The sequence below is a fragment of the Tamandua tetradactyla genome, chromosome 16, assembly GCF_023851605.1.
Source record: "Tamandua tetradactyla isolate mTamTet1 chromosome 16, mTamTet1.pri, whole genome shotgun sequence".
NCBI classification, from domain to species: Eukaryota; Metazoa; Chordata; class Mammalia; order Pilosa; family Myrmecophagidae; genus Tamandua; species Tamandua tetradactyla.
The window spans coordinates 67169891-67191241 of record NC_135342.1 but is presented as its reverse complement, the minus strand read 5'-3'; the positions used below and the strand labels follow the sequence as shown (position 1 = coordinate 67191241).

At 42.5% G+C, this 21351-nt stretch overlaps 2 protein-coding genes across 4 annotated transcripts in view; one reads left to right on the top strand and one right to left on the bottom strand.

Annotated features, from left to right (window-relative positions):
• The window catches only part of TAT (tyrosine aminotransferase), a 69828-nt gene extending 68945 nt beyond the window's left edge, over positions 1 to 883 (bottom strand). For both annotated transcript variants that reach the window (XM_077132938.1, XM_077132939.1), the window contains exon 1: positions 791 to 883. The gene's annotated coding sequence lies outside the window, so the exon portion shown is untranslated. The remainder of the gene's footprint in view (positions 1 to 790) is intronic.
• MARVELD3 (MARVEL domain containing 3) lies at positions 66 to 21351 on the top strand. Of its 2 annotated transcripts, none has more exons than XM_077132942.1 (3): positions 66 to 526; positions 2981 to 3108; positions 18966 to 21351. In XM_077132942.1, exons 1-3 carry the CDS (start codon positions 147 to 149, stop codon positions 19601 to 19603), a joined length of 1146 nt encoding a protein of 381 aa, XP_076989057.1. In that variant the 5' UTR covers positions 66 to 146; the 3' UTR covers positions 19604 to 21351. The 2 variants fall into 2 exon arrangements, with proteins under 2 accessions (XP_076989057.1, XP_076989058.1); XM_077132943.1 differs by lacking the exon at positions 18966 to 21351 and adding an exon at positions 8050 to 9488.

Genomic DNA, 21351 nt, shown 5'->3' with positions numbered 1-21351 from the left:
TCTTCCACAAGCCGAGGGGGCTACCGCGCGTGCGCGCAGGTGCGCTTCCCGCCCCGCCCCACCCCCGGGCTTGGCCACCTGCCCGGGAAACTTGTGGCAGGTTGTTGCCCTCGGGTCGCTCCCGGGCGGGGACGCGAAGCCCGGCCATGGAAGAGTCGTCGGGGACTCGCGAGTCGCGGGCCCGTCCGAGAGAGCGGGACCCGGGTCGGCAGCCGCGGTCGGAGCGAGACCGCTACCCCGAGCGACAGCGCGACAGACGCGGGGACCGGCGCAGGGACAGAGACGGGGATCGGCGCGCGGACCCGGGCAGGGGGAGGGGCCGAGAGCCCCGCCAGGACGGACGCAGGGTCGGGAGCCATCGCCCGGATGAACAAACAGTTTGGGAACAGTCCCGCCAAAGCCGGACGCGGGACGGGCCTCGAGGATCCCCCCGGGACGCGGCCCCGGCCCCCTGGCCCTCGGCGTGGGAGACCGCGGAGCCGCCGCCCCAGAGGAAGGAGGGCTTCGGACGCCGAGGGCTGGAAAGGTGAGGCGAGGCGAGGCGAGGTGAGGGGGCGCTCCCGGGCCCGGGGGCCGGGCCTTCGGCCGGAGGAAGGCTGGGCCAAGGGCCAGTCTGCGCTGCTCTGCCACCCCCACCTCCTTCACGCGGCTGCTGGTCCTCAGGAAGCTGGTTTAAAGCAAGACAGTGGCATCCCTCCCTTTTGCGCTCTTAGAGGTGACCTGGGAGGGAAGGGACCCCCACGGCGCCCCCCTATCTTTTGGCCAAACCCGATTAACAAGTAGAAATCACCTTGTTAGCAGTGGGTCGGGGCGTCAGGTAAAGAGGAAGAGGAATCTTCTGGGAAGGGAAGGGGAGGAAAGGAGACTAGGTAGGTGAGGGTAGCCTGCAGCTCCTCCCTACACCGCTACTCCCCAGTTGCTCTCAGGACCTCCCCTTCCGGCACCAGTCCCTCGTCCTGTGTCCCAAAAACCAGCTTTCCCCGACTTTCAAAGTCCAGTTCCCTGGTGGCTGAGGTCTGCTTTAGTCAGCCAAGAGGTTAATGGGCTAAGAGGTTAATATGATTCCCCTCCTTGGGGGTATATGCATTTCAAATGCATACAACTGGGAGAATCCACACCTTTAACTAAAAAACTAGAAATCTACCAAAAACTCCCAGCTACAGTGCAGAGATTTTTTTTCCCCTTTGGTCAGGGAGGTCTTTCTGGACAGCCTCTTTCAAATCCCATATTGTTTGCGACCTTCGCTCTCCGGAATGAGCAAACTTAGTCATCCCTGCCTTGTAGAGTACAGCAATTCCCATAAGCCCTTGTGAGCTGAGAGCCTCTTGTTGGGCTGGAAGGTTTTGTGCTAGGAGAGGATGGCCTTGGAAGGGGAAGGAGAGGCCTCCAGCCCCCACCCCCCCCCCACCCCTAGGAATTGTTCTCTTTTTCATCAAACTTTCCATCCAATTCCACAAATCTTATTGAATGTGCACGTTATACCCCAGGAACTGAGAACAGATAGGGTATCGCCCCTGCCTGCTCTGAGTTTATGTAGGCAAACAAGGAGGCAAACAGGGTGATGCCCACCTTCTCTCAGGCCCCTCTCACTGTGGGACTTGGAGGGTTAAGCCAAGTCTCTGCCTGTTGTGTCCACACAGTGGGAAAGAAATATGTTGTATTATCTAAAACCAACTAGCATGACAAAGGATGCTCCCAGATACAGGCACTGGCCATTGTTTCCCAACTAAAACCATCTTGCATTAAAACAGAGGTACTTTTTTTTTTTTTAATGAACTGGACACCCAGTTCTTTGCCTCCCCACCCCACCAAAGCAAGTGAAGACAATACTTTTGCTTCGTTTGCTCACAGCCAGTTGGTGGTTTGAAACCAAAGGGCATTTTATTTCCGTCTTTCTTCCATTTAGCAAGCTTTTATTTAATGGACTGGCCCTTGGGTTTGGGGCTACAGTGATCTACTCTCACCGGATTCACAGTCTGGTTTAGGAGGCCGACGGATAAATGGCCAGTTGCAGGGCAGTGTGAAACGTGCTGCTGTAGGAATCACATGGATTCAGAGAGAACAGAACTGGACTCCTAAATGGGCTCAGGAAAGTTTTGCAGAACCCTCAAACTGGGTTCTGGAGAAGGAGTAAACAAGGGGGAGGCTGAGGGAGGACGATGAAACGTGTTCCCGCCTAAGCGTAGCTTCCACAGTAATGCAGACGCTTGGGAGAGCAGGGGTACAGGGGGCAGTTCATTTGGCTGAGTCTTTGAGGGGGAAGATGTGAATGTGAAGAGAGGAGCAAGAGCCTCCCGTGCCATGCTGAATGTTTGGACTTCATCCGAGGGCCAAGGAGTTTAAGGCTGTCAAACATAAGAGAGACATGCTGAGGTCTGTGTTTTAGAAAGATCCCTGGAGCCCAGCAAAGCGATGCAGTCCCTACCTTCTACCCTGGCTAAAGACAGAATATATTAGATAATGTGGCAGTGGTAGAGGAGGGGAGACTGCGGCTGTCAGGGGAAGAGGAAGAGATGATATGAAGATGTCAGAAGTCATCTGTGTCACCCATATTTGCCTAAAGAACTATTGCTGTTTCAGCTCTTTCCAAGGGTAAGGATGGAAGAGAATGCCAGCTTGGATGTCTGTCTTGTGAATGGAAACTACTTTTGAAGAAGTCTGGACTCAAGCTAGCCAAGTAGGCTGCTCAGCCACCAGGTTAGATAGCTCCTGCCAGCTCACCCACCAGCACCAAAGGCAGTTTCTCAGGCTTCCCGGATTACAGGCATACGGCAGGCTAGCAGAGTTTGGACAGGTGTTCGGATGTCCTGTGTGGGTTGCTCAACCAGAGGAGTCTCTTAACTGTGAAACACTGTGGCAAATTTTATTTCTGTTTTGCCTATTCTTTAATGTTTGGGTCCAGCATGAGGAGCCAAGGGTTCTAATACTGAACGCACCATTGAGTTTTAGGTTCCCTAATGTCTTTGTTTTGGGGTTATAGCGAACCAGTTTCTGGGAGCTATCTGCCTTCGAACCCCAGGCCTACACAGGAAGAAGTGGAATATTACCAGTCAGAGGCCGAAGGACTCCTGGAATGCCACAAATGCAGATATTTGTGCACGGGGAGAGGTGAGCCATTTTGCAGGCACTGTGACCATTTATTGTTGCTTGTGGTTCTGGAGGGGGAGGTCCAAGTTATGGAAGCAGAAATGCAGCACACTTCCCTTTTGGTTCCTAGTGTTTTAGTTTCCATACCTGTACAAGGTTTTCATTTCCTGAGAAAAGGTGGGATGGTCTGAAAACTGCTGCTAGATTTCCCATGCTTCTCCTTAAATGTCTCCGGGCGCCTGGCAAGGCAAGCAGCGGTCATGCAGCAACTTTCAGGCTCCAGGTAGAATTGCAGTGACCTGTGCTGCCGGCTGGGAGCTGCCAGAAATCTGGCAAGGTGGGGAAGGGAGGGAAAATCACCTGGAGGGAGCACTGGAGTGTGGCTCAAGCCACGTGGACAACATCAGACGGTCTCCTTGGATATCTGATGCCCACACACTCTGTCAGTCTTTTGAACGTTTTTGACTAAGACAATAGGAAATAATTTTTTTTACATATAAGATCTATATAAGACCAAGAATACACACATACTGAAACAAAATGTCACGATACAGTTCTTACCCTATTACATATTAAGTGCTCTGATATTTTCCATTCTATGCTGTTTCCTTAAAAACAAATGCACAGGGCGGTGTGATAAATGGCTCAGTGGCAGAATTCTCACCTGCCATGCCAGAGACCCAAGTTCGATCCCGGTGCCTGCCCATGCAAAAAAAAAGAAAAGAAAAAAAAAGGCATACATAAATCATGCTTATTATGACCTGCAGCTTGAAAAACACTGCAGTTGATAACATCATGTGTCAACCTGAAGGTGGCTTCCCAAGATTCCCATATTAGCACCTGTCCAGCCTAGCCAGCAATGAAGAAAACCTGGTTTGTCAGGGTGAGCCCTTAGGCTCACATGACTTGGTGAGAAACTTCCTCAACTTCAGATGATTAAAAATGAAAATATCTCAGCCTAAGGGAGAGAAATCATGGAACTCATACTGAAACTGTGTCTTAGGCAGATTACAATAGATGATTATAAGGAACTTTCATTAAAGGGCTTTGGGCAAGGTACAAGGTACAAGGATCCTCACTCTCCTTTACTTATGCTGGCACCACCTCATTTCATTGCCTTTTCATTCTCTCAACTCCTGAGGCTCAGAGAGGTATAGTAAGTTACCCACAGTTACACAGCTGGTAAATGAAAGAGCTGAAATTGAAACAGAATCTGACTCAAAAACTGGAAATGGTTTACTTGCTTGACCTTTCTCCTTTTTTGATATAAACAACAGAACTAACCAGGGGCTGGTTAACAGGTTTTTCTGCAGAGTTTTTTCTTCTGTGATTAATTTACCAAGGGGAAGAGGGCAGGGCTTGAGACTTTCAACCACATCACACTTTGATTTAGCCTTGATTGCTTCTGGCTGTTTGGCTTTGAGCCTGGAGCTTAGGTTTCTGAGTTGAGAGAAAAGATGGTTCAGTAGTGGGAAGCTAACAAATAAGGGCTTATAAAGAGACCCATATAAAATATACAATACCTCGTTGTTTTGAGAGAAACAATCATTAAACACCAGGAACTTGTCTCAAGTAGAAAATAAAGGCCTAGTGAAAGGTCACCAAAAGATTTTAGCCCAGCCTTAGAGTAGATCTTTTGTGACTTTTCCTTATCAGTGAGATCATCTCCTCCCCCAGCAAACTTGCAAAGCCGGGAGGGCAGCTATGGACCTCTTTAACCCCCTATGGAGGCCCTGAATTTTGGGGCCATGATTCACTCTTAGGAAGTTCAATGAAACACTGAAGATATATACTAATCAAAAGAGACCACCCCAAATTCACATCTATAGGCAAGACCGCTCAGATATGAAAATCTTTAGAGGGTGAGGATAAAGAGCAGGTAAAAAAGCTAGTATAAATGTCACAAAGTGCACATGGGTCGCCAGAGACTCCTGTGTGTCTGTAGGTTATGCTCATTTGGTATTTGGAGGGAGAAATGAGGCCTTACAAGTTCCCTTGTGAGAAGGTTTCCCTGCTCACCAGTCTATCTCCTCTAGTTTGCATTTGAAGCAGCTTCCCCTTTTCCTTTTGTTCTTTCCCTTTCCCCTTAGATTCTTAATGCTCAAACATGATTTGCATTCAGCTTCTAACATTACCCATAAAGCATCTTTGAAAGTTCAATTAATTTTTCTCCTAAGAAGTTTGTAATCATTGTAGTCAGCAATGCTTGTTTATACCTGTAAACCTTGAGATTAGGTTTCAAGAGTGTTTTATATCTGCATTTGAGGGGGACAATTTCCTGATTAGGAATGTGAAGCTAGAGTTATTAAATGGGCCGTCCATTCAAGTCCACAGAGGAAAAGCAGACTTCCCATTACCAGGAGCTTTTACTTGTAATCATGCTGAAAAGGTTCAGGACAGAAAGTAATGATTTTTTTGAAACCTACATTCTCAACCCCCCCCTTTTCTTAATTTAATTTTTAAACTTTTTTTCTTGTTTAATATGACATATATACAAAGCAAAGAAAGGAAAAAGCAGTAGTTTTCAAAACACTCTTCAACAAATAGTTATAGGACAGAGTCCAGAGTTTGCCATGGGCTACCATACTGTCTTCTCAGATTTTTAACCGCCCCCCCCCCCCCTTTTTTTTTCCGCAATGGCAGGCACCAGGAATCGAACCCAAGTCTCTGGCTTGGCAGGCAAGAACTCTGCCACTGAGCCAGTGTTGCCAGTCCACAACCCCCTTTTTAAAAACGCTTATTTAATACCTTAACTCAGGACTTATCTAGACTGAGCTGATGTCAAAGTTTCATCCCATGATTGACTTTGAGTATAAAGTCATTAACAGTGTTAAAGACGTGAATGATTAAGCCAGAGTCAGAGAAAAGAATGACCTAGAAAAGATTTACTGGTTCTTATGAGAGAGAGGGCTGCTGATTCAGTGTTGCTCCTTGAAAAGGGGCAAGGAGGGCTTCTTGGTGTACATCGAAGACCTGGAAAGCCTTGGAGCTTTATTTAAAAAACCTAATAGCACTTGACATCCCCCCTTCCCCCGAGTCCATTGATGCCATCTATTTCTACTAAAGCCAAAACAAGAATAAAGTGTGGGCCCAGACTCTATAAGAAACTCTGCCAAACACATAGCAAAACATTGGGAGAGTCTGAGTGTTCTTTATGTTGGAATTATTTAAATTAATTGTGGTATTTTATATATCCTTTAAAATTATGAAGTATTTTTACTGACCCAGAAAATTTTCACACTATACTGTTAAGTGAAAAAAAATGTTGGTTATAGAATAGTAGATAGACAAGGACCCTGTTCTTACCTAAAAACAAAAATTATGAATATATGAAGGGAAGTCCAGAAATAAATAATAATGCTCACAGTGGTTAATTGTTTGTTTTTGTAGATTTTACTGAGATATAGTCACTTATTATATATTCTATCCAAAGTAAACAGTCACTATCTCATGGTGTCATCACTTGTGCAATCATTGTCACACATAATTTAGACCATTTTCTTTGCTCCACAAAGAAAATTATCAGCTAGACACACAAAAAAAGAAAACCCAAAACATCCCATATCCCTTATCCCTGGTGGTTAGTTTGTATTGGTTGAAAATGTATATATATGTAATTATATGTTTCCCTTTTATTCACGTTTTCTTTTTTTGCTGTAGGCATGTGTCACTTTCAAAATTAAAGAAAACTAAAGCTATTTGCATTCAGGAGGAAAATTGTAGAATGTAAGGATAATACGCGAGAAATCGTTTTAATTAGAGAATGTGTAGGTGTACATAATACAGCTTCACAAAGAGGCCAGTTAGAACCAGGCACAAAAATCTGATTATTTAAGAACCAGAGAGATGTTCACAGCCTGGTCCAGAGTCAGCTCACATATCTGCCGGAACCTTTCACAAATACAATTTCCAGCTCAAAAGCACCCAGATTTACATTATACTAAGCAAAAGAAGCCAGACTAATAAAAGACTGCTATAAAAGGCCAAACTAATTCAGAATGACAGAAAGCAAATAAGTGATTGTCTGAAGACGAAGGTGAGGGATTGGCTGCAAAGGGGTTCTAGAAAACTTTTTGGGTAGATGGAAGTCTGGATCTTGATTAGGATTACATGGTATATACATTTGTTAAAACGTATCAAACCATATACTTAATGTGGGTAAGTTTTATTGTGTTTAAGTTACATCTCAATAAAGGTGATCTTAAGAAAAGTGCCCAGCTTTGGTGAAAGAGCTGGAGCTGTTTCTTGTCCAATATAAGAAAGTTGAGGACCCTGAAAGAATCCAGCCCTGTGAAACTATCACAGCTCTTTTGGGAGAGTAAAGAAAATGAAGTTAAACTTTAAACCATATTTATTGAGTTAAAATCAACAAATGAAACAAATATATATCTTTAATTCAGCAAGCATTATGGATTTTAATTAACTTAACTTAAAACTTGTATTTCTTTGTCATATTTCTAATACAAATGAACCACAGTTAACATTCTGTTATATATCATCCATACTTTTTTCTAACTTCATTTTTTTTTAAGTTCTATATTATGATTTTCTTTGAACTTTGGAAAAAGTCCCCTTTCGAATTGAAGATAGCCATAGCATATATAAATACATATAAAGAGAAGACTTTTTGTTTGTTTTCCTGATGGAAAGTAGGACATGTGCTTACCCTTCCAAATGAGGGATTTCTTTCTGCTAACTGGCTTGCTTTCTTCTACCATATTCCTGAGACTCTCCTGGGGAGGCTGCTTTGCTCTTTTAAGAGTTACCCCTGTCAGTCTCAAGTATTTCTGGCAGCATTCTGGAAACCGCAGTTCCCTGCTCTCATCCAATGCTGGTGATGCAGCTTGTGCTGCGCAGGCCACCAAGGGGCCAGAACAGAGACAGATTGTGAGCTTCAAGTTGGGAGAATCTCCAAGGGTGTAACCGCGTCTCCCAATATGGTAACACACCCTTCTTTTGCAGCCTGCTGCCAGATGCTGGAGGTTCTCCTGAACTTGCTGATCCTGGCCTGCAGCTCTGTCTCTTACACTTCCACGGGGGGATACACAGGCATTACCAGCCTGGGGGGCATTTACTACTATCAGTTCGGAGGGGCTTACAGTGGTTTCAATGGTGCCGACGGGGAGAAAGCCCAACAGTTGGATGTCCAGTTCTACCAGCTAAAGCTGCCCATGGTGACCGCGGCAATGGCCTATGGTGGAGCCCTCATGGCCTTCTGCTGCCTCTTCATCATCCTGGGCATCCTGCGGGTCCCATGGCATTGCCCGCCGTGGCTGGTGATTGAAGGCTTGCTGCACGTGCTCGTTGCTGGTGCCTACATCCCTGCTTTGTATTTCTATTTCCACTACCTCTCTGCTGCCTACAACTCTCCTGTGTGTCATAAGAGGGAGGCCCTCTACCAAAGCAAAGGGTACAGTGGCTTCGGCTGCACCTTCCATGGGGGAGACATAGGTGCTGGCATCTTTGCCATTCTGGGCATTGGAGCCTTCGCCCTGGGGGCTGTCCTGGCCTTCAGGGGTTACCGAAAAGTCAGGCAGCTGAAATAAAAGCCAGCAGAAATGTTTTAGACTTTTTAAAATGCTCTGCTAAATGAAAGTGATGGAAGTGACCCTAAACTGCTCTCTTTCACAAGAACACTTTGTTGGGGGAACTTGCCGGCACTTGAAAAATAACGAGCCAGCTTTGATATTGTGGCTGTAGCTCCAGTTGCCTGCAGTGGTGTCACTGATGTGGGCTCTGGCTTCTGGATCCTCAGTTGCTCAGGGACTAATGATAATTACAACAGTAACAAAAACCCATGGGGAAAAACAAGTGCTACAGAAAAGTGCATGTCTTGTTAAATAAAGGGAGATAATCAGGTGAATTTGAAGAACCTTATCTTCTAAATTCATTAAACTCACATAGACATGAGACAACATTTTGAACTAAAGTTTTCTAACCATAGATATCCTGAGCAGAATTAGCTCAGATTTTTTCCATACTGAACTCTCCAGTCCTTCCAAGTCCTTAATGTTCTAGGTGGAGGGACTGGGGTCTCTGGGGAGGCTACTCCTGCAAAATTTAAGTTGGAGGTAGGCATGAGCTGAGGAAAGAAGTCAGATTAAATCACTGGGTTGTAAAGAAACAATTCTACAATAGTTGCCTGGAAAGCTCAATAAGTGTTTTGTACCTCTTGTAAATGTGCCATTGTGCGAAGAATTAAACCTGACATCAGGAATGCAGGATCCATCCAGAATAAAAGAATTTAAAATCTTCCCCAGCAGAAGGATCTGTTACTTCTGACCAGACAACTTCCTGGGTTCTTATCGCACATTAAATTGCAACTTATGGAACATTAAAATATATTCTTGGTACATTCTTTGCTTTTTATGAATCCAATAAAAATTCAAATAAAAATTTAATTTGGAGATGCTGGTTTTCTTTACAATACATTTATAATACTATTCTTTTAAATATAGCAATGTATTTGAAAGCTCCATTTGAGTTAGAAAAGCATATATATATATATATATATGCTTGCATATGATTAGAAAATTTTTTGAATATGTAAGAGTATTAATAGTATTAGATTCTAGAGGGAAGGAGAATTTTATTTATTTTATGTGTGGTTTGACTGCATTTTAGAAAAATAAAAAATAAAAAATTTGACTTGATCTCAGATTTCTCAGGACCACATTGATAATGCAAAGGCAAAAGTAGATGTATAATTAAGCAGAGGATTAATGATTACCCACAAAAACAGCTTCACCCAGAAAGCTTCTGTTTCAGAGTTTCCACTTCCTCCTACAGGGCCCTCTGCACCCTGTAGGCTTTCCAGATGTGTCCTATCCCACCATGTAAATAAACTGCTAGCACCGATAGTCACCCTTTTTCTTTTCCCCATATGTGTTTCCTGCCCTAATGGCATGCTTGGGAATACTTGGGTCTGTTATTGATAGCTAAGACTATCTGGTGATAAAATTCAGTGTCCATGGGCAGGCCACGGTGGCTCAGTGGCAGAGTTCTCGCCTGCCATGCCAGATACCTGGGCTCGTTTCCCGGTGCCTACCCATGTGGGGAAAAAAAAAAATTCAGTGTCCATATTACCTTCGACATTCCCAATATCATGTGACCTGGCAGAAGACCATTATTTCTCTCAATTGTTGCAGTCAGCAAAGAGGGTTGTTGACAAGATCTAGAGTTATTTCATTTCAGCCAAGCAGACGTGCTGCATGGAATGTGACTTGACTGTTTTGGCAAGATCTGTCCCAGAAGGAAAACGTTCAGGTTTCTACACCCTGCACAGGATGGCTGTCTTCTTTCAGGAAGTGAGATAGCAACATACATGCAGGGGGAAAACCAAGGTAGAGAAAGGTTTTTGGTGGGAGAGATAGCCATCACCAGGCATGAATTAGGACACAGTCTGGGTCAGTTCACTCACTTTGCTGAAGGGAAAGAATGTCCAGTAGCTTACAGTGTCTCAGCAGAATGGAGAGTTTTTGTCTGATTTATTTTCTCTTTTAAGTAGGAGTAATGTAGCTTCTTAACTAAATGAGCCCTTGACTGCTATGTCCCATGGACCTCCCAGGAATTCGTGTGGCCCTAGCAGAAGATAGGATCAGCAAGCCCCGTGACTGCTGCTTTTAGAGATATGGTCTTGAACTGCCCCATTTATAAACTGTGTGGGACTCCTAGGACCCCCGAGCATATTAGAGGGTTTTCCTGGTTTCTGGGAAACCACACTTTTCATAAATTGGCCCCCTTTTTTCTTAAATCTCTCACTAATCCCCTTCAATTTTATAAATATTACTGAGTAGCATCACCATCTGTTTGGTTCAAAGCATTTTCATATACTTTCATTTGAGCCCCATCACAGCCCTGTAGGTTAAGACAGGCAGGCATTGCCTTCGTTTGTTAGATCAAGTATAGTTTGTTTGAATCTTAGATTGCATGACTTGGGCAAGGTCACAAGGCAGTAAAGAGCAGGACCTTGAACTTGATGTTCTGACTCCACATGCGGTTTTTAATTCTCATCTTTGAATCTCGGGGGAATGGCAAGAGACCTCCAGAATACAGCTAAGAAGAGTCCAGGGCCTCTGCCAGTGACAAATGAAAACTGACTTTGGACAAGAACAATTGGCTTCTGCTGCCTCATGGCCTTTGTGGGTTCCTTACACTTATAAGAAGCTCGCATGCCTCCATCAGGAGGATCGTGGCTGAACAAACGGTGCATCCACACGAAGGGGCCAGAGGCCACATTACAAACAATGTGGATGCTCTGTGGGAGCTGACCTGGAAACATCTGTAGGACATGCTACTGAAGAAAGCAAGATGCAGAACAGTGTATCTGGCATCCTTCTGTAAAAAAAAGAAGGAGGGAGGACAAAAACACATGAGTATACATGCTTTTATTTTTATAAAGAAACACTTGAAAGTTATTCTAGAAATGAATAAAAGTGGCATGAGGGGGAAAACAGGTCATTGGGGCCAAGAGAGTAATTTCTCACTTTATATCTTTTTTATGTCATTTTAATTTTCCAAACTTTTCATTTTGAAATATAGATTCACAGGAAGTTGTAAAAGAGGTACTGAGAAATCCTGTGTGTCTCTAACTCAGTTTCTCCCAGTGGTAACATCGTGCATAACTACAGTACAATATCAAACCAGGACAAAGACGTTGGGCGAATCCACAGCTTTTTCAGACTTCACCAGTTTTACATGCATCTGTGTGTGTTTGTAGAGTTTTGTGCAGTGTTATCACATGTGCAGATTCACGTAACCACCACCACAATCAAGATACAGAACTGCTTCAGTGCCACAGGGACTCCCTCTTAGAGCCCACACCCATCCCCTACCCCCTTGCTTCTCCACCCTCACTCATCCCTATGCCCTGGTAATCTGACGTGTTTTCCATCTCTATAATTTTGTCATTTTGAGAATGTTACATACACAGAATTATACAGTATGTAAACTTTTTTTTTTTTTCCAAGTTTCTCTTGGAGATGGGAATATATCTTTATTTTGGCTTTTTCCTTTCATAGATTTATGCAAGTAAAGTGATCCTTAAATGGCATCAATACCAGATTTACCATTTATTTTTTTATTAACGGAAAGAAAAAAAAAAGAAATTAACACAACATTTAGAAATCATACCATTCTACATATGCACTCAGTAATTCTTTACATCATCACATAGATGCATGATCATTGTTTCTTAGTACATTTGCATCGGTTTAGAGGAACTAGCAACACAACAGAAAAAGATATAAAATGTTAATATAAAGAAAAGAAATAAAAGTAGTAGTAATAGTAAAAAACAACAACAACAAACAAACCAACAAGCAAACAAAAACAAAAAAAACCATATAGCTCAGATGCAGCTTCATTCAGTATTTTAACATGATTACTTTACAATTAGGTATTATTGTGCTGTCCATTTTTGAGTTTTTGTATCTAGTCCTGTTGCACAGTCTGTATCCCTTCAGCTTCAATTACCCATTGTCTTACCCTGTTTCTAACTCCTGCTGAACTCTGTTACCAATGACATATTTCAAGTTTATTCTCTAATGTCCGTTCACATCAGTGGGACCATATAGTATTTGTCCTTTAGTTTTTGGCTGGATTCACTCAGCATAATATTCTCTAGGTCCATCCATGTTATTACATGGTTCATAAGTTTATCTTGTCTTAAAGCTGCATAATATTCCATCATATGTATATACCACAGTTTGTTTAGCCACTCTTCTGTTGATGGAGATTTTGGCTGTTTCCATCTCTTTGCAATTGTAAATAACGCTGCTATAAACATTGGTGTGCAAATGTCCGTTTGTGTCTTTGCCCTTAAGTCCTTTGAGTAGATACCCAGCAATGGTATTGCTGGGTCGTATGGCAATTCTATATTCAGCTTTTTGAGGAACCGCCAAACTGCCTTCCACAGTGGTTGCACCCTTTGACATTCCCACCAACAGTGGATAAGTGTGCCTCTTTCTCCTCATCCTCTCCAGCACTTGTCATTTTCTGTTTTGTTGATAATGGCCATTCTGGTGGGCGTGAGATGATATCTCATTGTGGTTTTGATTTGCATTTCTCTAATGGCCAGGGACATTGAGCATCTCTTCATGTGCCTCTTGGCCATCCGTATTTCTTCTTCTGGTAGGTGTCTGTTTAAGTCTTTTTCCCATTTTGTAATTGGGTTGGCTGTCTTTTTGTTGTTGAGTTGAATAATCTCTTTATAAATTCTGGATACTAGACCTTTATCTGATATGTCGTTTCCAAATATTGTCTCCCATTGTGTAGGCTGTCTTTCTACTTTCTTGATGAAGTTCTCTGATGCACAAAAGTGTTTAATTTTGAGGAGCTCCCATTTATTTCTTTCTTTCTTCAGTGTTCTTGCTTTAGGTTTAAGGTCCATAAAACCACCTCCAGTTGTAAGATCCATAAGATATCTCCCAACATTTTCCTCTGTTTTATGGTCTTAGACCTAATGTTTAGATCTTTGATCCATTTTGAGTTAACTTTTGTATAGGGTGTGAGAGATGGGTCTTCTTTCATTCTTTTGCATATGGATATCCAGTTCTCTAGGCACCATTTATTGAAGAGACTGTTCTGTCCCAGGTGAGTTGGCTTGACTGCCTTATCAAAGATCAAATGTCCATAGATGAGAGGGTCTATATCTGAGCACTCTATTCGATTCCATTGGTCGATATATCTATCTTTATGCCAATACCATGCTGTTTTGACCACTGTGGCTTCATAATATGCCTTAAAGTCAGGCAGCGCGAGACCTCCAGCTTCGTTTTTTTTCCTCAAGATGTTTTTAGCAATTTGGGGTACCCTGCCCTTCCAGATAAATTTGCTTATTGGTTTTTCTATTTCTGAAAAATAAGTTGTTGGGATTTTGATTGGTATTGCATTGAATCTGTAAATCAATTTAGGTAGGATTGACATCTTAACTATATTTAGTCTTCCAATCCATGAACACGGTATGCCCTTCCATCTATTTAGGTCTTCTGTGATTTCTTTTAACAGTTTTTTGTAGTTTTCTTTATATAGGTTTTTTTTCTCTTTGGTTAAATTTATTCCTAGGTATTTTATTCTTTTAGTTGCGATTGTAAATGGGATTCGTTTCTTGATTTCCGCCTCAGCTTGTTCATTACTAGTGTATAGAAAAGCTACAGATTTTTGAATGTTGATCTTGTAGCCTGCTACTTTGCTGTACTCATTTATTAGCTCTAGTAATTTTGTTGTGGATTTTTCTGGGTTTTCTACATATAGTATCATATCGTCTGCAAACAGTGATAGTTTTACTTCTTCCTTTCCAATTTTGATGCCTTGTATTTCTTTTTCTTGCCTTATTGCTCTGGCTAGAACTTCCAACACAATGTTGAATAATAGTGGTGATAGTGGACATCCTTGTCTTGTTCCTGATCTTAGGGGGAAAGTTTTCAATTTTTCCCCATTGAGGATGATATTAGCTGTGGGTTTTTCATATATTCCCTCTATCATTTTAAGGAAGTTCCCTTGTATTCCTATCTTTTGAAGTGTTTTCAACAGGAAAGGATGTTGAATCTTGTCAGATGCCTTCTCTGCATCAATTGAGATGATCATGTGATTTTTCTGCTTTGATTTGTTGATGTGGTATATTACATTAATTGATTTTCTTATGTTGAACCATCCTTGCATACCTGGGATGAATCCTACTTGGTCATGATGTATAATTCTTTTAATGTGTTGTTGGATACGATTTGCTAGAATTTTATTGAGGATTTTTGCATCTGTATTCATTAGAGAGATTGGTCTGTAGTTTTCTTTTTTTGTAATATCTTTGCCTGGTTTTGGTATGAGGGTGATGTTGGCTTCATAGAATGAATTAGGTAGTTTTCCCTCCACTTCGATTATGTTGAAGAGTTTGAGGAGAGTAGGTACTAATTCTTTCTGGAATGTTTGATAGAATTCACATGTTAAGCCGTCTGGTCCTGGACTTTTCTTTTTAGGGAGCTTTTGAATAACTAATTCAATCTCTTTACTTGTGATTGGTTTGTTGAGGTCGTCTATTTCTTCTTGAGTCAAAGTTGGTTGTTCATGTCTTTCCAGGAACCTGTCCATTTCTTCTAAATTGTTGTATTTATTAGCGTAAAGTTGTTCATAGTATCCTGTTATTACCTCCTTTATTTCTGTGAGGTCAGTAGTTATGTCTCCTCTTTCATTTCTAATCTTATTTATTTGCATCCTCTCTCTTCTTCTTTTTGTCAATCTTGCTAAGGGCCCATCAATCTTGTTGATTTTCTCATAGAACCAACTTCTGGTCTTATTGATATTCTCTATTGTTTTCATGTTTTCAATTTCATTTATTTCTGTTGTAATCTTTGTTATTTCTTTCCTTTTGCTTGCTTTGGGATTAGTTTGCTGTTCTTTCTCCAGTTCTTCCAAGTGGACAGTTAATTCCTGCATTTTTGCCTTTTCTTCTTTTCTGATAAAGGCATTTAGGGCAATAAATTTCCCTCTCAGCACTGCCTTTGCTGCGTCCCATAAGTTTTGATATGTTGTGTCTTCATTTTCATTTGCCTCTAGGTATTTACTAATTTCTCTTGCAATTTCTTCTTTGACCCACTTGTTGTTTAAGAGTGTGTTGTTGAGCCTCCATGTATTTATGAATTTTCTGGCACTCCGCCTATTATTGATTTCCAACTTCATTCCTTTATGATCCGAGAAAGTGTTGTGTATGATTTCAATATTTTTAAATTTGTTAAGACTTGCTTTGTGACCCAGCATATTGTCTATCTTTGAGAATGATCCATGAGCACTTGAAAAAAAGGTGTATCCTGCTGTTGTGGGATGTAATGTCCTATGAATGTCTGTTAAGTCAAGTTCATTTATAGTAATATTCAGATTCTCTATTTCTTTATTGATCCTCTGTGTAGATGTTCTGTCCATTGATGAGAGTGGTGAATTGAAGTCTCCAACTATTATGGTATGTGTCTATTTCCCTCTTCAGTGTTTGCAGTGTATTCCTCACGTATTTTGGGGCATTCTGGTTCGGTGCGTAAATATTTATGATTGTTATGTCTTCTTGCTTAATTGTTCCTTTTAATAGTATATAGTGTCCTTCTTTGTCTCTTTTAACTGTTTTACATTTGAAGTCTAATTTGTTGGATATTAGTATAGCCACTCCTGCTCTTTTCTGGTTGTTGTTTGCATGAAATATCTTTTCCCAACCTTTCACTTTCAACCTATATTTATCTTTGGGTCTAAGATGTGTTTCCTGTAGACAGCATATAGAAGGATCCTGTTTTTTAATCCATTCTGCCAGTCTATGTCTTTTAATTGGGGAATTCAGTCCATTGACATTTAGAGTTATTACTGTTTGGATAATATTTTCCTCTACCATTTTGCCTTTTGTATTATATATATCATATCTGACTTTCCTTCTTTCTACACTTTACTCCATACCTCTCTCTTCTGTCTTTTTGTATCTGTCTCTAGTGCTTCCTTTAGTATTTCTTGCAGAGCCGGTCTCTTGGTCACAAATTCTCTTAGTGACTTTTTGTCTGAGAATGTTTTAATTTCTCCCTCATTTTTGAAGGACAATTTTGCTGGATATAGGAGTCTTGGCTGGCAGTTTTTCTCTTTTAGTAACTTAAATATATCATCCCACTGTCTTCTAGCTTCCATGGTTTCTGCTGAGAAATCTACACATAGTCTTATTGGGTTTCCCTTGTATGTGACGGATTGTTTTTCTCTCGCTGCCTTCAAGATCCTCTCTTTCTCTTTGACCTCTGACATTCTAACTAGTAAGTGTCTTGGGGAACGCCTATTTGTGTCTAATCTCTTTGGGGTGTGCTGCACTTCTTGGATCTGTAATTTTAGGTCTTTCATAAGAGTTGGGAAATTTTCAGTGATAATTTCTTCCATTAGTTTTTCTCCTCCTTTTCCCTTCTCTTCTCCTTCTGGGATACCCACTACACGTATATTTGTACGGTTCACATTGTCCTTGAGTTCCCTGATACCTTGTTCAAATTTTTCCATTCTTTTCCAGATAGTTTCTGTTTCTTTTTGGAATTCAGATGTTTCATCCTCCAAATCACTAATTCTATCTTCTGTTTCTTTAAATCTGTCATTGTAGGTATCCATTGTTTTTTCCATCTTTTCTACTTTATCTTTCACTTCCATAAGTTCTGTGATTTGTTTTTTCAGTTTTTCTATTTCTTCTTTATGTTCAGCCCATGTCTTCTTCATGTCCTCCCTCAATTTATCGATTTCGTTTTTGAAGAGGTTTTCCATTTCTGTTCGTATATTCAGCATTAGTTGTTTCAGCTCCTGTATCTCATTTGAACTATTGGTTTCTTCGTTTGACTGGGCCATATGTTCAGTTTTCTGAGCGTGATCCGTTATCTTCTGCTGGCGTCTGGGCATTTAGTCAGATTTCCCCAGGTGTTCGACCCCACAGGTTGAAAGATTTTTCTGTGCAATCTCTGGGTTCTGTTCTTCCTATCCTGCCCAGTAGGTGGCGCTCGTGGCACACGCCTGTCTGTGGGTTCCACCAGCGAAAGTTGCTGTGGGTCCCTCAACTCTGGAAAACTCTCGCCGTAGGGGAGGTTCGGCAGCCGAAGCGTCTTGGAAGAATGCCAGCCGGCCCGGGGTTCCAAACGCAGGGAGGGTCGCTGGCCGTCGCAGCACAGGAGAGCGTCCGGCCAAATTAGCCAGTCGGCCCGGGGCACCAAGCGTGGCGGGAGGGCGCCAGCTGTCGCAGCCCGGGAGAGTGCACTGTTCCCAGCCGACGGGGGAGTCACGTGTTTGGAAGGGATCCCCCAGTCACTGTTCTCCGCAGTCTCGGGATTTCCGACCCAACTATCTCACTTGTTCCGGGGGGCCTCGTGTAGTGGGGGCACCAGCCGCCGCGGCCTTAGGGGACCGCCTGTCCAATTCTACCAGCTGGCCCGGGAAGGTGGAAGGGAGGGACTCCGGTTGCTTGCCGTCCCACCCAGGAAAGCCCGTGCCCCTTGGTGATCTCACCGGAGCTGGTTCTCCCAGATAGTCAGACGTTCCAGGATGGGGTACGCTGTCCCTTTGATCTCCCTCGTGGCTCCGGGAGCTGCTCTGTATTATCTCCACTCCCCCAGTAGCTGTTCTGGAGGAGGAAAGGTGAGGGCGGCAAGGCTGTCGAGGCTGGTGGCGGAGGAGCACGGTGAAGGCGGGGGAAGAGGGCACCGTGGTGGTTGGAGAGCAGCCGGAGCAGGAGGGGGAGGAGGGGGGAGAAGGAGGGCGGGCGGCTCGGCTGCTGCGGGGCGTGGGCGCCGCGCGGCGGGCCGGCGGAGAAAGAGAGGGGAGAAGGAGGGCGGGCGGCTCGGCTGCTGCGGGGCGTGGGCGCCGCGCGGCGGGCCAGCGGAGAAAGAAAGCAGTATGTAAACTTTTGAGGCTTTTTTTTCCCACTCAGCTTAATTCCCTTGAAATCCATGCAAGTTGTGTATATTATTTTTATTGCTGCATGGTGTTCCACGTTATAGATAATACCAGTTTAACTGTTCATCCGACATTTGGTTATTATAAATAAAGCTACCATGAATGTTCATGTACACGTTTTTGGGTAGACACCAGTTTTCATTTCTATGGTATAAATCCCAGGACTGTGACTAATTGGGTCATATGGTAAGCATATGTTTAGTTTTTTAAGAAATTGCTAAACAGTTTTCCAAAGTAGCGTTTGCTCTGACATATGAATACTTCTTTTAAAAAAAGGGGGAAAAAAAGGAAAGAAAAAGCAAAACAACCAAGGATGTTAACATTGAAACAGACCACAGACCATGTCCTTAAAATCAGCTAATGGTGTTTCTCTGGTTTTGGCTAGACAGGTTTATGGGTAAGTGATGCCAGCATTAAATTCCAAATCTCTCTCCTCTTAGGTGTGGTACAGATAGTGGAGGTGATATTGAATGGGATGGTTCTCCTGTGTATCGTGGCCTCCTACTTTGTCCTTGCTGGATTCAGTGCCAGCTTTACCAGCGGCGGTGGCCTTGGGAACAACTATTACTCACCATTTGAGGGCACTGAGCTGGAGCAGGTTCGGCAGCTGGACCAGCAGTACACAGTCCTTCGGGCACCCCTTATCTATGGCGGCATGGCTGTTTCTCTGGGGCTGGGTGTCCTCACCATGGGTGTTTTGGTCCAGGGAGCCAAGAGTCTAACAAAACTGCCTGGGAAGTGGCTCCTCATGGAGGCCACCTTCAGCCTCCTGGCAGCAGTGGGCTACTGCCTAGGCATTGGCATTTACCTCCATGTGGCTTTGCAGATCAATTCCACGGACACTTGCAAAACCAGAGAGAGGCTCTATGCCCGCAAGGGTCTCACCTGGATGAACTGCCAGCTGGCAGGCACTGACGGAGCAGCAGCCACCTTTGCTTGTCTTCTTGTGATTATGTATGGTGCCAGTGTGGTGTTGGCCCTACGGAGCTACCGAGAACAGAAGCACTACAAAGACAGCCAAGAACAGCACAGAAATTACAGAGATACACCAGAATACTTATGGTCTGGAACACTATGACATCTTCTGGAACCTAATGTCTCCTGGCCCCTTAAAATCACGTATTAGACGACTATGATTTTGGCACTCATAAATGCTCCCTTTGGTACCAACATTAAGCTAAATAATTGTCTATTATAAAAGGAGATCAATTGTTGGCTAACTGACGAGAGCTTGAAAAAAATATCTCCAGCTTTGCTACAAAGGAAGGGCCACATCAGAAGTTTAGGTATACCCTTATGGGATGGCTCTTTTACAGAATTGTTAAGGTAATAATGATGAGGTGCTAACCGAGAAATTCTGAAAGAATTTCTGAAAGAACAGAGGTTAGCAGGTCCAGTGTTAGTGTATCTTACCTGCCATAACTATTAAAAGCCACCAAAAGAAATATACCATTTCCCCCCATATTTGGTCCTAGGGGAAAGATTTCAAAGCAGTTGTGTTACTTAATTCTAAACGAGTACTTATATTCTCATTCTTCCAGTGGGAAACTATTCTACTCATTTCTGAGTTGCAGTAGCAATGTACCATGACTGTCATGGGTGCCAAAGAGCTATTCCGTTAGGGATGGGAGCTTAGATTCCTGATATATTAAGGGATGATTTTAGCATGTGTGTTCCGGCTCAGGATTCCTCCACTAGAGCCAGGAGAAAATGTTTTCTTGTTGGTCATTCCAAGTCAGTGCTCTTTGTTGTGGTGAATCATTCGATTGGTACTGACTTTTCTGAGTGTTTTATCATTTTCTTACATATAAGACTTCATTAGTGAGAATTAAAACTCAAATTTTTCTCAAATGTGATACAGCCAACTGATTTAAAAGATAAAACAGTTAATTTTACTAGACTACAAAAGCTTATTAGAGTACTTTTCATATCTGTCTTCTCCCACAGTGCCCAAGAGTTGGTCTTTAAAGGCATATAGTAATCCCTTATTAACCTAAATCGCTTTCATGATTTAACAGACTAACAAAGAAACTTAAAAATTTCTTTCAGCAATTTTAATCTAAAATATTTAATAGCTGTTCCTACACTCTACACTTCATCTCAAATCAGTTCATGTCAGATGCTAATAGAAATATGCACTCTCATCTTAGTTTTTTTCCCCTAAGTCTCCCCTTGCTTTTCAATAGCTAATTGTTACAGAACCCAACCAAGACCAAGGATCAAAATGAAACCTCAAAACAAACCAAAAAAACACACATACAAAGCTAAACCTCACACAGAGAAGGTAAATATCTGGATTATACTTTTATAAACATTAAAGTTTAAAGGAAAATAATCAACTAGAAATTTGCATTAGGTTAAAATATAAAAGCTTGTGTCACAAAAAGGTGCTTTCAGTCTATCACCCTTAGCCTCAGCATAGTAACTAGTCTCACACACTTTTCAAGGCAAGTTCAATGGCCACAAATATCAAACTACTGATTCCCCACCCTCACCTCCATTCCTAGAACAGAACCCCTACACTATTCTCCCTTAGGATTTATTCCCTTGAAATATGTCCCTATCTGATGCCCACCTCTACATCTTTTGTTTGATAAAATGGGGCTTTGGCCACTCTGACCCTACCTTTGTGTCCAGGCCCAGTGATGGTATTTCTGAAATTCAGCTCAAATGTATGAAGCCCACTGATCACTGTAATAACCACACTTGAAGTGATGAGTACACAACTATGTGATGATATTGTGAGCCACTGATTGTATACTATGGGTGGACTATGTGTGAAGATTTCTCCATAAAAATATATGTATTAAAAAAATAAGAACCACA

What these genes read in the sequence shown, in the direction of transcription:
- MARVELD3 (XM_077132942.1), top strand. Translation starts at nt 147, where the DNA reads ATGGAAGAGTCGTCGGGGACTCGCGAGTCGCGGGCCCGTCCGAGAGAG. An exon ending in GGACGCCGAGGGCTGGAAAG is followed by an intron (nt 527 to 2,980) that starts GTGAGGCGAGGC and finishes TTGGGGTTATAG; the next exon opens with CGAACCAGTTTCTGGGAGCT. An exon ending in ATATTTGTGCACGGGGAGAG is followed by an intron (nt 3,109 to 18,965) that starts GTGAGCCATTTT and finishes CTCTCCTCTTAG; the next exon opens with GTGTGGTACAGATAGTGGAG.